The sequence below is a fragment of the Hipposideros armiger genome, unplaced genomic scaffold (assembly GCF_001890085.2).
Source record: "Hipposideros armiger isolate ML-2016 unplaced genomic scaffold, ASM189008v1 scaffold_1112, whole genome shotgun sequence".
NCBI lineage: Eukaryota > Metazoa > Chordata > Mammalia > Chiroptera > Hipposideridae > Hipposideros > Hipposideros armiger.
Genome location: NW_017732462.1, coordinates 61,703 through 79,146, shown reverse-complemented (window position 1 = coordinate 79,146; position 17,444 = coordinate 61,703). Strand labels below are relative to the sequence as shown.

The 17,444-nt window shown below is 41.9% G+C and overlaps 1 protein-coding gene across 1 annotated transcript; it reads left to right on the top strand.

The window, feature by feature from the left end:
• Positions 1–14,372: 14,372 nt before the first annotated feature.
• LOC109376355 (CASP-like protein 4A2) lies at positions 14,373–17,442 on the top strand (the record flags this gene model as incomplete). The annotated part of the gene is made up of 3 exons (XM_019632259.1): positions 14,373–14,392; positions 15,648–15,843; positions 17,246–17,442. Coding segments are annotated over exons 1-3 (413 nt in total), but the record flags the coding sequence as incomplete, so codon positions are not given.
• Between the last annotated feature and the right edge of the window lie 2 nt (positions 17,443–17,444).

Below are 17,444 nucleotides of genomic sequence, written 5' to 3'. Positions count from 1 at the left end.
CAAACCCTCGTCTCTGCCGGCTGTGAGGGCTGCCTGGAAATCTTCCTTTTCACCGATGGAAAATCCACTTGCAAACTGCCAAGAGAAACCGGTTGCTGCCCCTTGGCAGGTCATGTTGCAGTTCACAAAATATTTAATTCACTGCTGCGTGGGCACCCAGAGCATCACATTAAAGACACGTGCACGCCCAGGGAGCCCTGGCCAGCTGTGGGTGGCCCTGGCTTCAGGTTGTGCGTCACATATTTTCCTCCTCATGGTGTTTTAAAACTATATATAGAAAATGTTTATGATTGCCTATATTAAATATTTCTATTTAAATATTAAAACATATATTTTCCATAGGGATATACTATATATAACACAGAGAAAATATAAGATTGCATGTAAATTGACTTCTGATCCTAGAGTAGTCCATGCTTTTCATATCTCTCCTTTATGCCAAAGTGTGCCTCAATGTAGGGGTGGGGGGGGTGACAGGAGATAACCCGCTGGGAGTAAAGGAAGCAGAATCCTCCCACATCCACCCCAGAAGGCATCTGTGAGTTCGGGAGATCCCCAAGGTAACCCATGTTCAACGACTCACTCGAAGGCTTCACAGAGCCTGGTGACGCTGTCATCCTCACAGTGAGCGTTTAGTGCAGTTAAGGGGTGTGGATTACGATCAGCAGGTGGAAAGGTGCATAGGACAGGGTCAGGAAGGACCGCGCCTGGAGGTCCCAGGTATTTTCCCCTCGGGAGAAGGACACGGACAGTGTCTGTCTCCTAGCAATGATGTGTGCCAACCCTCGTGGAGTACTGCCCAATGGGACACCACCCACTCCTTGGTGTCTGGAGATTTTATTGGGGATTGGTCATGGAGACATGGCTGATCACCTGTATAGCTGACCTTAGTCTCCAGCTGCTCCAGGGGTCAAGCTGATGCCACATGGCCCGAGGCTCCCCGTGATAAAGGTCACTGCTACCACAGCTCTTCTGTGAGAGGATCCCAGGAGTTGTGGGCATCTTAGTTGCTTAGGGGAGCCCTGTAGGTTCCCTTCTTTTCCCTCCTCCTGACAGCACCCTTCACTGGCATATTTCACGCAACCTGTCCCTTTTCACCACTGCTTTATCTTTGAACAGCTGATCAGCCTCCTATTTTTCTCAGGTTATGATTCTTATTCTTACTTTTTCTATCATTTTTACTCAGTTTGAATTTATTTTATGAGAAAATCAAAGATGCTATATTTTAAAAATCAAGCGAAGATAAAGCAAAATAAAGTGGCATGCATTGCATTGATAATATTTTTACTTGCTTATACGGCAAATGAGGAGAAGTGTTGCTTTGGAAATATTGTAGGAGAAAAATTGGGTAGATTTCAAAGCTCTGATATGCGGGAGGGATAGAAAATCATCTATTTCCCTTCTTCAATACCTCTCTAGATGTCGATATAAGAAGGACGAAGACATTTTCAGTGTTTATGAATGTGGTTGAAAGCATACATATAATTTACTTCTTTTATCTGATATCCTTAAGTATTACTCTGTTGGCTTTCAAGATGATTCCTTTCTGTCATCTTCTTGTCTCCAATCTTTCATACGGTTTTGCCTCGTCAGCTCCTGGGTATCATAAAGCACTCAGAATCTATCAGTGACTCACTGTAAATTGGTTTACTTCACACTTTTCTTGTTTTTGTTTTTTTTTTTCCAAGATAGATCCAAGGAACACCTTGTCTTCCTTTCAGTCTTATAGCAAATAGTGTCAACAGTCACGTCTTTTCATTCCTGCGTGACTCTCCTGCACGTTTATGGCCAGAGAAATCAAAAGAGAAAAATACTGTTTTTATGTTGAGTAATTACTGCCTTTCCCTCACACCTCACCAAACTCACAGCAAATGGGCCTTTGAGTCCTGCATGAGGAATCTTCTTTGGTTTATTTTTGAAGACAACAGTAAGTGGTAGCTATTGCCAATTGAAATCTACATGCGTGTGGTAGAACTTTCTGTGACATACAGGCAGGACACTGATGATAGTAAGCCAGGTTTAGAATTTCAGATCCGCCACTAGAAAGACAGGTTATGCTCCCTCCCTTATTTCTGTTTCCTTTTTGTGGGCATCATTTCAATTAGCATAATAATTCCAAATTGTTTAGCTTGTTGAAAATATTAAGTTGGGAGACTTGTGTGTTCCCGCTAGTAGAGACTAAGTTATGCTGTGATATCCAGCAGCCCCCAAACCTTAGTAACTCCTCACAGAAAGCCTGTTTCACCCTCATGCAGCATACACATGGCAGTTAGTTAGGGGTCCTGTTCTAGTCCCCTCACCCAGGGCCCAGGCTGACAAGCAGCAGCTATCCCAAACACTGCAAGTTACTACGGGAGAAGCGAATAGCTCAGCTCAGGGCAGTTTGTCACAAGCCACAAGCCACAAGCCAGGAAAATCGCACTTATTTCCACCCACAATGTGCTCCCCTGAAGCTGTCACCACTCCAGTCAGCCACACGGGTCCCAAAGCTCATGCTCAGCTTGGGGCTATTCCATGACCCGAGGTACTGACTCCCTCCGAATGCACGGTACTTATCTGGAGCAGTGCTGAGCTCATAGAACGTATTCACTGAGTTTTACATGGCATGGTCATTACTTTGCCTAAGACCATGAGGACGTCACATTACTTACTTGCATTGCTTGCCTTCAGTTCCTCTGTAGAGGGAGGGGTTTCTAAATAGTTGCTGTTGTTTAATTTTGGATCTGAACTGAAATGACTTTTGAACATACCCTTGATACACTAAATGGAAAGAGCAGATTACTGAATATAATGTAAAATGGGGTCCCCAATTTTGTAAAATAAAATATATTCATACCCCCTTCCACCCTGACACACACATGCACACACTCAAAAATATTCACCATGATTATCTCTGGTCTTAGTCAATCAATGTTTTGCTTTGTTTTTCCCTCCAGAAATAGCTAGTTTCTTTGAACTGAATGCATTAAACAACAACAGAAAAGGTTGAAATACAAATCAAAGTGGTTATGAGCATCCCGTGAGTTTTCAGATGGCCCCCAGCCTCCTCCCAGAGGGCATATACAGAGCAAAGCATCTCCCCAAATTAAACAGCGCTGGGCTTTCAGCTGTTTGCATACTTGAGAATGGAGGGTAGGGTAAGTCAATGTCCCTTTTCACCTTTTGTTTTTTCTCTTAATGATCAATATTGAGGAGGAATAAGGGTTTCAGTAGTGAGAAACCCTTACTCCTTTTTTTTTAAGATTTTTATTGGGGCATCGGGGAGGAGAACAGTGTTGGGAACTTGGAAAAGGGGAACAGTTGAACTTTTCCAGGACCCATCAATCAGCTCCAAGTTCAGCCGCCACTTTCAATTTAGTTGTGTGTGTGTGTGTGTGTGTGTGTGTGTGTGTGTGTGTATGTGTGTGGGGGGGTTAGCCCACCATCCCATGTGAGAGTTGAACCGGCGACCCTGATGCTCAGAGCTCATGCTTTTAACCAACTGAGCCACTCGGCTGGCCCCCTTACTCCTTTTTTAATTACCATTTATTCAGGACTTGGCCTATCGGCTTAGAGTATTCAGAGATCATAGTGTTTTGTCACTGAAATTCTTTCATCACTGAGTTTCGTGATTTTTTTCCCTTTTGAAGGCATTTAATTTAACTTAGTTGGTGACTTATTTATGCCAATCTTCTCATTTACTATACCTAGGTTATAATAGGGACAACTATTTAACATGTACCACTTTTCAGTAGTAATTCTAAACTCCGCCACTTAATTCTATAACTGAAAACTTGGAAGGAGAGGGAGCAATGTCCCCACTTACAGTAACTTTAGAAATCATAGTTCTCAAAAATTTTTTTCTCCATTATTATTATTATTATTATTATTAATTATTGCTTTGGTTTGGCAGAAGCCCAAAAGCCTGCCAAAGAGTTTATTTTTTCAAAATTGTTCCTGTTGCTTTGTCCTGAGCATCCGTTAGGTAAATCAGGCATAATAGATTTCAAATTTTATAATACATTTCAAATGGACTGGCCTCATCACAATCAAACCAACATAAGAAGAGTATAATGAAAACAACCAATATTAATAGTCTTACGGTTTTCACTTCCTTCAACATTATTAGTCATGCTATCCTCTGAGGATTATGAAGAATAAATTATAGGAGAGATTATGTGATTAGTTATTAATTCTTCCCCTGCAGGATTGAGAATGAAAGGATGCTATAATATTTCTTCATTACAGAAATATGCACTTCCCCAGTAATAGAATCAATTCGCACTGAGGCATGGTAATGAAACACAGGCAGAAAACTGAAAAATGAATCTGACAGTTGTCTTCAAACCTCATTTTAGCCAAATGTTTCAAATTTCTCCAGCCTGGACCTCTTATTAGAATTTATAACATCAATCAGAATTAATAGTGTGATTTTTTTTTTTGGTCAAATTAATTTTTTTTTTTGGGTCAGCTTTCTGGGCTTGAATTGTGAATTGTCATGTTCTGCTTTCATCACCAATGCATCCCAAATTCTATGACCTGGATTAGGTGGTTTTCTCGCAGTTAAATTATATATTCACCAAGTGGTAAATGAGCCATTATTACTGAAATTTTCCAAACAAAAATGTGTCTGAGCTTCATATCACTGAAATATATTTCATATTCATTTATTTTTTAAAATTACATTTTTATTGTGTGAACTTTCCCTAAAACACACACACACACACACACACACAGTATTGCAAATTATGAGATCGTTTACTAATCTTTGTTTGTTGGGATCCCGTCCTATTTGTCCTGGGCTCTAGTGCTTATTTGCCCTTTATGGCTATAAAAAGAAGTTTGTAGCATCTTCTCTCATTCATGAGTTCCAATTTTGAACCCCCTCCGGGAGGTGGGGATCCCTACTCTGAAGTTGCACTTGGAGTGGTGTTTCTCAAAGCCCCAAGATGCATCCCGAAAATGTAGGTCACAGGGGTCAAGGCCTGGAGAGGCAGCCTGCGACACTGGCTCCTGTTGGTCCCTGTAGGGTACTTCTGGAATCCAATCTGTTCTCCGCACCATCGCTTTTCCTTAGTTCAAATATGCACTTATATCAGAAAATAATATATGAAGAGAATGTATTTCATGTCTTTTAATAAAAATGATTTCCATTCACATGGTAATAAATTTTAACAATGTAGAAGTACGAAGGATTAAATAATATAATACTAATAATCGTTTCTCACCTAACAACTTCCTAATACCTGTACTAATCTTTTTTCAAACAATGGTCTTTTCCTCTTCTCCCCATTACTATTACCCAAAGTCTAAATAATATGGTTTTATGTTCATTCATGAATATCAACTTTAGTCAGTCTTGATGTCCTGGTTAAAAGATGGGGATTTAGCTGAATAACACTAGCCTCCTGTGTTTCTCCTTTCACCATTCATGTTTAGAAGAAATACATCATTTTAAATTCTGTTATTAGTTGCCTTTATACCTGGAAATGATGTATTATTTTTCCATAACTTTAGTGAGCATCGCAATATATTCTATGAAAAGTAACAACACAAGTGTCACTTGCTCTCACCCACATTTTGTGAGTCATGCTTTCAATTTTCCATTATCAAATTGTTAGCATCATATTATAAAAAAAAGGTTGTTTCAAACCACACATTTAAATGAGAACTGTGTTGATATTGTAAACACTTTGAAAAGAAATTTAAAATATTAGCTATTTGGATGATAGCTTCATTTAAATCTTTTTATTCTATTAAAAAACCCTCTGTCTGATGGACATGCTAATGAGCAGTGAAATGCAGAGAGCACTGACAGGCAGGCACGGCAGTCAAAAGAGAAATAAAACGTGAAGCAAACACAAGAACTGGATAGCAAGCTCACTAAAAGTAACACAAAGCAACAGTTGACTTTTTTATATGAAAAGTTGGCACAGGGGTACAATCACAAAATCATAGACGAGGAAGTTGCAATTCTAAGTTTACAGCTTCCACTGCCGAAGGTGAGACAGGTTAGGACCATGTATTTCTTTCATGAAATAAAGAGCTACATTAATTAATATTAAACTATGAGATTAATATTACATATATATGTATATATAATGGTACTCGTATAACCTCGTGTCATATACATATCTGAAAAACCTCATTATTTTACACTGTTAATGGATCAATCCTCTGTGTCTTATTTCTATGAAAACTATGCTACACCTCTGTATTGAACAGAGACCCAAACGTCAGCCCTGCTGTAGGAAGTCATACCGAGTTTAGCGAGGGTCTGCCCCTGAAGGGCATATGTAAGGGCAGGTCTTCCATTGCCAAAGGCTTTGTGAAATGTTCAGGCTGTGTATTCTGCTATCTTTTACTCAGTTCTATCTCAGGAAAGAGAGGGACCTCAGAAACAAAAACACTAACAAACGGAAGCACAGTATCAAAACATGCTCTAGTCTCTTGGTTGTATCAGTGTCTCCAAGAACAGACTAAAATGAAATAAAATACACTAACAGGATCAAAATCTCATCAATCTAATTTTCTTGATGGGTTAATAAAAAAAATTTATCTGAACTTCTGAAATTTTTTTTTTTTTACTTATTTAAATCACTTTGCCCATTAGGCATTTCTGAAAGTGTGCATGGAGACATATTGTTTAAAATTGCTGTTTAGTGAGTAGCAGATTCAATTTATCAATATACAAATGTTAGTAGAACTTCCAACAAGCAAAACTGCGCATTATGTATTGAAAAATGCTAAACAAAAAGTTATCGTACCTGTTTTCAAAGAAATTACAGTTTGTGGGTAGGCAAGACACGTGTAAGCAAGCCTAATGCAGGGCTCACCAAAAACACCATCATAAAGATATAAAAGGTGGTATAAGTATGACTATGTATCATTTTAGAGAACTACTTAATGCATAGAAATAAATCATGAAATTTATTAGTGTTAGTCTAACATTTAAAAAGGTTTCTGTGCAGAACATCTTAAATAGCATTATGAATTACCATATTTTGCCATGTATAATACGTGCCCATGTTTTTGGCCCAAACTTTCAGAGGAAAAAAATCTTTTGTTTTAATTTTTTAATTCAAATTTTTATTTGTTTACATTTAGGTACTTTTTTTGTATTATAAAGGAATTTTAGCATTTATTTTTTAACATATTATGGGACAAGAAATTTTATGGAACAAATAATTTCAAAACACGAGAACAGGTACAAGGTACAAAACATTTTATGTACCGGTGACAAATTTACAATACTTACGCATCATAGAAGGCCAAGAACTCTTCGTAAATTCAACAAAATCGATTATCGCATTCCAGGGTATTATTGCATTTGGGTATCCTTATTGATTTCTATAGTTATACTTTTATCTTATAAGCATAAATAAAATAATTGAAAACATTTATATAGATACGGAATTAGTGCTACCCATGTATAATGTGCATCCCTATTTTTCCCTCACAAATTTGGGCAAAAAAGTGCACATTATACACGGCAAAGTACAGTAATCTAAAACCTAATCTAATTCTTAATATTCATTGAAAGCTTCCTAACGTCACAGAGAATTTGAAAAAAAAAACATTAAAAACAAAAAACTAAGAAACAAAAAAATACCCTCTTTGTCAAGAACGGCAATTCATGTTATGCTATTTTTCATGATATGACCCTTTCATTTTAGTCTTTTTTGAAGCTACGTATAAATATGTGTCATTGCTTAGGGTCCAGAGTCCAGGTGCTTTAATGTGAATATCCCTTTGCTAATGAAAGTGCTTTCCTTTCTTTTTTCAAAGCCTGTCTTCCCCATGACCCCAATTTCAGCTCTGAAGTTTACCTGTCTCCCAGTCCTGACTTCTCGGTGCTGACGGGGAGCCAACAGTTTCCTGACTTTCTGCATTTTGACTCATTAAGTGTCTTCCTTACCTCCCTATATGGTTGGAATGTCTCTGGAGAAATCAGGATGGGACACAGGGTGTGCCTCCGATATGATGGAAACTTCACAAATGTCTATGCTTATTGGAATTGAGGAGGATTCCAAGGGAAAGCCAGATACTTCACTGTAGATTACTGTGAGAAATCAGAACAGCCATTTATCAAACAGACACCTGGTCAACTTGCCCACAGATGAGTTTGGGTCTACATTTGCTTATTTTAAAGTTGATTTTTTTTTTTAAGATTTTTTTATTGGGGAATTGGGGGATGGGAACAGACAAGTTGCTGTCATTTTGTTCTTCAGTCTAGTTGTGGAGTTCGTTGCTTCACTGGCCCAAGTTGGCACCATCATTGCACTCTTCCTGGGTGAGGCAGATCAGTCGCCGGCTTCTGGACAGCCACTCACGGCGTAAAGTTGATTTTTAACTTGCGGACATTCTGGTAGTGAGTAACCAAAGTTTCATATAAAGAAGAAGATTTTGATATTACAACCAGGGGATTATTTGCTCTTGTAGATGGCCACAGGTTTTCTATGTCTACCAGCTCTTAGCAGATTCAGATATTAATGTCACCACCCCCTTTTCCTCTGCTGCTAGAAACCATGACACCTTTTGACACAGGAGACAGAGGGCTACTACACACACACTTCACAAAAACACATTACAAAACTTTCTACCCTACGTGGGTATTTACCTGGTGATATGCAAATGAATTGACACGTGTTTTGTTATACTTACGGAGTAACCCCTGATAGAACAATCTTCTATAGATGATAAACTGTCCCTAGGTGTCCATTGCACGTGCATTTAGAAAACTGTTTCTCCTGCTTCTCAGGTATCCTTCATTTGTCTCGCCAAAGTTGAGCCTTTAGAAAAAAAACCAATAATATTTTATATAAGATTTGGACAGAAACGTAGAATAGGGCACGTCAAACTTGAGGAAATAACTTCAGCGAGAGAACAAGGAAACAGAACTACTGTTTCATATTGGCTTCCGTGTTTCTTACACGATCACCAGGCCACCGTCTCATGTGAGTTTAACATCTTCTATTGAAGCATGTTGTCCTCATCAATGTCTCAATAAGAAGCCTCCTGAATATTGTCAGGTGCTGATTAATTCCCCAAAAGAATAGAGACATAGCTCTTTGCTACTCCGTGTGTCGCCTGCAGACTAGGAGCACTGACCTCAGCTGCAAGTTTGTCAGAAAAGGAGAGTTCCGGGCCCCACCTCAGACTTACTGCTTCAGGACATATATTGGAACAAGATTGCCAGGTGACTCAGGTGCTCATTATGGTTTGGGGACCCTGGGCATGCAGGAGCCCCTTCTGTTCCTACGTGAACCCGCCCTTATTAATAATACACACCCTCACAGTGGGGTGAGTGATGCTGAAGAGCGGAAGTGAAGGAGATGGGTGGTAAAGGGTAGCCAGGGAACACAGAGGCCACGTGTACGTGATCAGAGAAAGAATTCAGCAGCCGCTGACTCACTGCTTACTCCAAGGACCAGGCAGCACATCCTTCACCTTCAGGTAGAGAAACATTTCTCGAATACATTTGTTCCTGCACTCTGACCTCTGTGCAGATGACAACCATATTTTTCTTAAAAACATCTGATCAGCATAAAATGGCTTTGATAGTGGATTGCATCCCAACAATGGCTCCTACGGGATAAGCAGCTGCTCTTAGCTTGGGCAAGGTGCAACTTGATGAAGCACTAGCCTTCTAATGTCTCAATGTTAAAGCTCAACAGTTCTCTGACTGCTTATTAACATTCCATTAGGATGCTCTAGGTCCAAAGGATAGTCTCAAGGCCAACAGTTAATGTCGAGCATGAAATAATTAGTTCAAAAATAAGAAGCAACCCAATAGCTTCTGAAACGACGACAAAGGGGTTGCACTCAGATGGAGACAATGTTTGATTTACATTTATTTTATGTTAGACTGAAATATTCCCATCTGCAGTCCAATTTGCTGTAACAACAGGACAGACATACCTACTGATTCCCAGGTCTCCGAGGCCATGGGAGATAGCTTAGCGGGACTCCGCGAGGAGATGGTGACATGGAGTTCACTAAGAAATCGGCTGACTCAGGTCACCAGCTCCAGAGGTCCTACAGTCAGGTCTCACTCCTTTAAATCTACAAGATGGTTCTTCCCTCAACTCCCAGCTTTTCACTCCTTTATTTCCATCATATTCTGTGACTCGTTGCATTTTGAGTATGTAGGCATGTCCTCTGGTGAGAAGAAATCGCTTCTATGTTAAATGACAGTTTGAAAATAAATATAACATATTTCAGAAAGCCAACACCATTATATTCCTGGTATTCTTAAATATTTAAGACCAACATTTTTGGACTTGAAGCATTATTCAACAAATACAAATACAACATGTCTTTATAATTTATTCTTAACAGGGGAAGAGTTAAGAGCAAAATACACATTGACCTATAATCTAGAATATTTCTGCAAGTACAAGAGCTACCAGTTTTGTCTTTTCTTGACTCTGCATGTTCTTATTTTGAAACTAGTTTCTAAGTAAAAAATTATGAATTATGTATGTTACATATATTCGAACTATTCTGAATATAAAGATTCTTGGAAACATACACGTAGTTCATTCCAAAAAGAAAGTTATACAATAAGACTACAAGAAAGAACGTTCAGATAAAAATTCAGGAAATGCTTTAGCTCCATGTTCATGATTCTCAACTCCCTTCTGGGCCACTAGAACCCTTTTAACAAGAGCTTGCAGAAAGAAGTTTCATTCTGCAATGCCATCTATCTTTTATTAAGAAATAAGAGTTGACAAATGGCGCCCTTGTTTATAAAGACTTTTGTTTTGATAGGATTAAAATGACTAACATTAGGCACTTGACCCGATTTGGTAAAGCAATAGAGACATTTCCTACCATAAGATAGAAGAAATTAAATATTAGGATTATGTAAGACCATGAGACATAGCTGAAAGGAATAAAGATCAATTGTTTCTCTTCCAGCCAGTAGTGTCTATGTCTGCTGGTGTACCATATTTCAACTATTAGAAGGCCATTAAATTACTAATTTGTCTTTGTATACTAATTTTAAGACATACCTATTTAAGAATCAAGTTGCATGAGACATTGAGGTAACAAGAAAATAGATTGCTTTGTATGTTTTCAATACCCTTGCCTCATAAAGTCTCAAAAAAATAGACTTATTTTTTAAATTTAAAAGGCATTCTAGAACAGAAAGTTTCATTTTATAAAGTAATATGTTCATTTTGTAATATTGTAGAAATAACCACATTCTTGTCAAAGGTTGCTCTATACTTTATCAGTTTGCTAATAAAGCAAAATAAAAATGATACTTTAAAAGAATGTTTATTATATGTTGAAATGCATGTCAGTAAAAATAGCAAGTATATGGCCTTTGAAAATGGTTCAGTATGCTCTTTGAATCAGAGATAATTTTTTTTAGTGTAGTATGACTACATAATGTGAATGTTCTTAATTGACTTGAATTTAGCTAATCTGGAATTTTTAACTGTTGACAGATTTTTAGCTGATTTGACCAGATTATTTTTGTTATTTAGTAATTTCAGTCAACAATTACAAACAAGTTGCTTATGTAGACAAACTTTTCTTGGTCTTTCTGTTGAACTAAATTAGAACTGGGTCCAATTTTTAAAGATTTTTGTCTTATGGTACTAATTCCACAGATCATAGTGCTCGCATAGCATTGAGTATTTATTTTCTTCACTGCTGTTAATACAGCTTTAAATTAATATGTGGAGCCGGCGGAGGGGCTCAGTTGGTTAAGAGCGAGAGCTCTGAGCAACAGGGTCCCTGATTCGATTCCCACGTGGGCCAGTGAGCTGCACCCGAGCTGAACTGCTGCTGAGCTGGTGAGAGCATTTGCTCTTAGCAGCAACGTTGCCAGTTTGACTCCCGCATGGGATGGTGGACTACGACCTCTCCCCATCCCCCAAACTCCCCACAACTAGATTGAAATTGGCTACTGGACTTAGAGCTGAGCTTGCCCCCTCAACAACTAAGATTGAAGGACAACAACTCGACTTGGAGCTGATGGGCCCTGGAAAAACACAATGTTCCCTTCCCCAATTCCCCAACACTGTTCCCCTCCCCAATTCCCCAATGAAAATCTTAAAAAATAATTAATATGTACTTCAATATGGTTTTATTATACTGAGAAATATAAACTTATATATATAATAATTTAGCATGTATAACTTCAGGGTATGCAATATTTACAATAATTGTTTTCCACATCTTAATAACCCCCTCAAATAGAATTATGTCACACTGGAAATATATTTATGAGTAATTTTTTTAAATTATAGTTTTACTAGAGTAAAAATAGAACTACCTTATGATCCAGAAATCCCACTGCTGAGTATATCTCTGAAGGAAATGAAATCAGTACTGTCTCAAAGAGATATCTGCACCCCCATGTTCATTGCAGAATTATTCACCATAGCAAAGATACGGAAACAACTGAAATGTTCTTCAAACAGATGAATGCATAAAGAAAATGTGGCACATTTGTACAATGGAGTATTATTCAGCCTTCAAAAAGAAGGAAGTCCTGCCATTTTTGACAAAAATGTATGACCTTGAAAGGCATTACGCTAAGGGAAATCAGCTAGACAGAGAAAAAAAAAAGACAACTATAGGATCTCACTTGTATGTGGAATCTAAAAAAAAAAGTCACTGTTATAGGAACAGAGAATAGAACAGTGGCTACCACGGGGTGAAAGGAGGGGAAACGGGGTGACATGTGGGTCAAAGGCACACGTTTCAGTTGTAACAAGTTCTGAGGCTCTAATGTACAGCATGGTGACTATAGTTAATAAATAGTATTGCATACTCGGAAGTTGTTGAAAGCAAATTTTAAGCATTCTCACCACATAACTAAAAAAGAAAGAGAGTTAGCTATGTGATTACATGAGGGGATGGATGCATTCATTATCTTGAATTAAGAATTCTACAATGTATATATGTATCCAACCATCGCAATGAACCCTTTAAATATATACAATTATATGTGTTAATTAGCCTTCAATAAAGTTAAAATTAAAAGAAATTCATCTTTTATTATTAATGCTAACGTGTCTATTTTTTTAAAGTATTCATGTAGCATTTACATCCAAGCGTATGAAATACATAGCAGATAGTCATCACATACCTAGAATGAAATCATTAACATATTAGTTTAAAGCAGCAAGAAAAGGCTATAATGCACACTAGAGATGCATTTCAGTGATGGGTTCTATCCAAAGGAAATAAGTTTACTCTCTATTAGAGATAAATATTTAGGATAAATGAAAGGAAGGGAACTTGAATTATCCCAGCCTCCTTCACCCACTTAAAAAAAATATTAGAATACTTTCCTCTGAAGCTCTGTGTGACCATCTGTCTACCACAGCGTGGTTGTGGGTGTTAAACTGTGTGTTATATCCTAGATAAAGGAAATGCTGGAATATCTGACACATAACAGATGCTCAATAAATGACTGGCATTGTCAGTGGGAGCGTACTTACACTTAAGAGAATAGAATCTACTACTACTGTTCTAATGGCAGCAGTTACTAGTAACAAGGAGATGGGACAGAAAATATCATCCCTGAGATAAGTAGAAAACATTTTCACTTTAAAATGTATGTTCTAAAATTTTTCCTAAGTACATTTGTGGACTAAAATTCTATCTCCAGCTAAATTTCTCCTTATAGGTAGAACACTCAATTCATCAGTGGCTAAATAATATTCCATTGCTGTGTCAATATGCTACTTTTCACAATTACCAACTTCCTTCCCCACAAAAAAATCCCAAAATCTCAAGCCCACGTTTAAACCTAACCTGTTTCCCCCCATTATATAAGAATGCTTACTGCTCCAATTCTATAATTGAGTTCACTATGTAGATGAAAGGTTTCTTTATTTTTAGAATTTAAACTCTGTCGTTGCCACCTGGAAAAGAGGTTTGGTTTTATTACCCCAAAGGTGGTGATAGTCATCGGTGCATGTGTGTTTGCATTCGTATGAGAAGAAATGCTTACGGCACATTTAAGGCAGTTGCTTCACAGAGCTGTTATTTAAAGATTTATAGATGTGTGAGAGGCATTGCTACTTAATTACCATTCCCAAATTGGTCTAATTATGAGTCTGTGCCTCACACTTCCTTCACACATCTAGTGCCCTTTGCTCTGTATGCGCGCATGCTCTGTGACGCAATGCTAGAGCTGTGCTTGTTGGTAACAAAATATGGCGGCTTTGAGAATGTTTCCTGGCAGAGTCCAATGAATGCATCCGACCAGCATGCTATGAAAATGTTGAAGCAAAACACTTAACCCTCAGCAAATATCCTCTGGAGAATAATAGCTTTGGGGGCTATGTTATAGTTTGTACTGTCTTGCAGGTGAGGCAGAAAACATTTGGCGCAGAAGTTCTTTTAATCGGATGTTTACAACCATGCTCGATATTTATCTCAGGTAATGCTATGAAATTCTGTTTTCACCTTGCCCTGTCTTCCTAGACGCCCGTTTTGGTTGAAGGGCTTTGACGTGAATTTCCTCGTGGGGGCTTAGAGATGAGGGCCTGACGGTTCTAAACAGGGAGAAGAGCCATGTGAGAGCCTTCGGGAAAATAAGGACGTGAAATCACACTGTCTGAAAAGACCCAGGCTACGGGGTTGGACCAGAGCCCTGGCTGACATCTTCCAGCGAACAAGGGTTAGGCGTGGGGTTCGAAGGAAAAAGAAGGACTTCCCACTGCTCCTATGGCCAGCATTGACCGACTGATGGTTTAATTTTGACCAGTCTATCAGCAAAGGGATGCTATGCACGTGACAGGGTTAAGTATTTTCTAATGATGCTTTTAAAAGGCAGGTTGCAAAGAGAATGCACATTTAAATACTGTCTTCGTTTGAGGGACGCGTGGAGTATACAGGCCAGTGGTCTGTGCCAAGGTTTGGCAGACAGTGACACGGGGGAGAACTCGCCTACAACATACATCGTCTTGGCAGAGTTGTTTGTGAGCTCAGTAAAAGTCTGCAAAATCAAGAGTGCCACTTCATTTTGTCAGGCGCAAGGGAACCGGGAAGACCGTTTGTTGTTATATTTTTGCAGAGGCCAGGACTGCTTTTGAGGGTTAAAGAAGACCATCAGCAAACCCCATCCTTGTCCCTAGTGCTCCCCCATTCTTCATGGGTGCCCGCTCGACCTCAGCGTGCCGCAGGAAGAAGCCAGCGCCTGTAGGTGGCGCCCCACGTCCGTGCTTGCGCCCTCGCGGCGCTCTGGGCTCAGCTCGGAAACCCGGCGCGTCTTCCTAGGTCCTTAGAGCTCGGAGCAGGCATTTTAATAAATAAGCGCAAGTGCCAGTGCGCTCCAGGAGCCCCGAGGTTCAGAGGAGCAGCACAGAAACCCCAGCGGAGGCGCCTCCTAATCCCAGCCAGATCCTGACATTTGCCAAACTGGAGATTCCGGAACCGCATCCTTTAAACCATTAAAACCCCAAGCTTTTTTTTTCTCTCCAACCCAGTCTTTTTTTTTTTTTTAAAGAAAACTGCTTCTCCCCACTACCACCCCCCAATTATGAAAGTGGTCACGCTGTTCAGGATTAAGACTTGGAGGGAATTTGGGAAAGAAAAGACAGAATCGAAAAGCAGAGGTGCCACCGGTCTCTGAGGGTGCCTAATTTTTAAGAGAGGCTTCTGGGAGGATTTCGCTCTGAGTGTTTTGGGGTGAGAGCCGCACCTGGCGGTGCAGGGTGCGGTGGGGGTGCGGGAGCAGTGCGGAGCCGGAAGGCGGCAGTGCGCCGAGCCATCGGGAAGTTCGGCTGTGCAGTCTGGAGACCGGAGGCGAGAGCCGCGCTGCGGGTGCGCTGGGTGCCGGGGCCCTCCACGGCTGCGGGCCGGGTGCGGAGCAGACCCGGCGCAGGCCAGGTGCGGGGTGGGCGCGGTGCAGGGCGCAGGACATCTGGGTGCGAAGCGTGCATGGTGCGGCTTGGGGTTCGGGCGTGCGGGTCCCCGGCCAGGCGCCGTGCGGGGCGTACCCGGAGCCGGAGCTGGCCGGCGCGGGAAAGAGGCAGGGCGGGGCGGCGCGGTATTGGCCACGAGCGGGGAGCAGGGTCGTGGGGGTGTCTCCTCCCGCCAGCTCCGCTCATCGCCTCTAAGCAGAACTTGGCGGACAGCGGTGCTCGCTCACCGTGGAAGTTCCAGGTAACCAACCCGACCCTGCGCTCCGCGATCCGCGCGTTAATTGCATTCATGCGTGTATTTTAATGGGGACCACCGCGACTCTGCGTCTGAGCGTCCGGAGAGCGCGACAGAGAGGAGATCGGAATCGTTTTGTCTGGGGCTGAGGACAGAGCTCTGCCACTACTCAGGGAGAAGCAACTTCTCTCTTCTTAGACGATCGGAGTTGTTCGGAGGCCGGGAGCGGGGAGCGGAGAGGCTTCTGTCCTTTTCCGTGCTGGACTGGGTATGGAAAAGACTGCCTGGTTTAGGGGGAGCTGAGGAGGCCAAGTAAAAGTGCAGACGGCGCCAAGTTAGCAGAAAGCCCAGGGGCTGCCTCTCAGCCCGGGAAGAAACAAAAGCTGCACCATCAGCCCCGCTCGGGGCTCCGGTCGCTGGCATCCTCTGGTCCTGCGCCAGACAGAGGGACCCGCGGGGCTCTCCAAAGCGCTCGCTGCTGGCTGTGGGGACGTGGACGTGGGTGTCTGCTTTTAGGGTCTCTCCCCTTCTCTCTTTCTTCCTCTTAATCTTGTTCACCCTAAGGCGCTTCCTGGGGATTCGGTCTTTGGGTGGAAAATGGATAAGATCTTCTCACTAAGTGGACTGCTTTAAGAAAACCTCCAGGATGGAGAAATAGAGGATGAAAGGGGGAGCGGCGAAAGGAAAACGGCTTCTCGCTTGGTGTGGCTTTCAAGAAAATGCCACCGAAATGAAGGCGATTCAGCATTAGTGGATTTTGTCTTTGCCCGCGACCGGAGCCCCCAGCGCCGCCTTTGGCTGAATGTGCCTGGGGGCAGGGTGTGGCGGGCGGCGCTGGCAGCACCCCCGAGGGTCCCCCACCCCGTCTTCGGGCTGAGGCCTTGCGGAACCGCGGGCCCCCTGGCCTGACCCCACCCCCGGCGGCGGAGCCTTCCGGACGCCGCCCTGTCTAGCGCCCCAGGGCGCTCCTTGGGACTTCTTGTGCCCACCGGGGTGAGGGGTGGCTGTGCGCGGGACCGAGAGGGTGGCCTCCAGCGACGGGATCGCAGCGCCCCCAGCAACTGCGCCCCGCGCCTCCTCCCCGCACGGCTTCACCTCCCAGTCTAAGGGTTTGGGTTCTTTGCCCTGACAGGTCCGCTGGCGTCTGTCTTCTGAGGACGACCCTGGCCTTAACCATCCGAGCGGGGGACGGAGGCCAGAGGAGGCTGCCCACCGGCCCCGCGCGTGGCTCGCCCTCCGGCGCTCCCCCCGCGCCTGCCCGCCGCTGCCCCCGCGCGTCGCCGCCCCAGCCCCAGCCCCGATGCCGGCGCCCGGCTGGGGCCCCCGCGGGC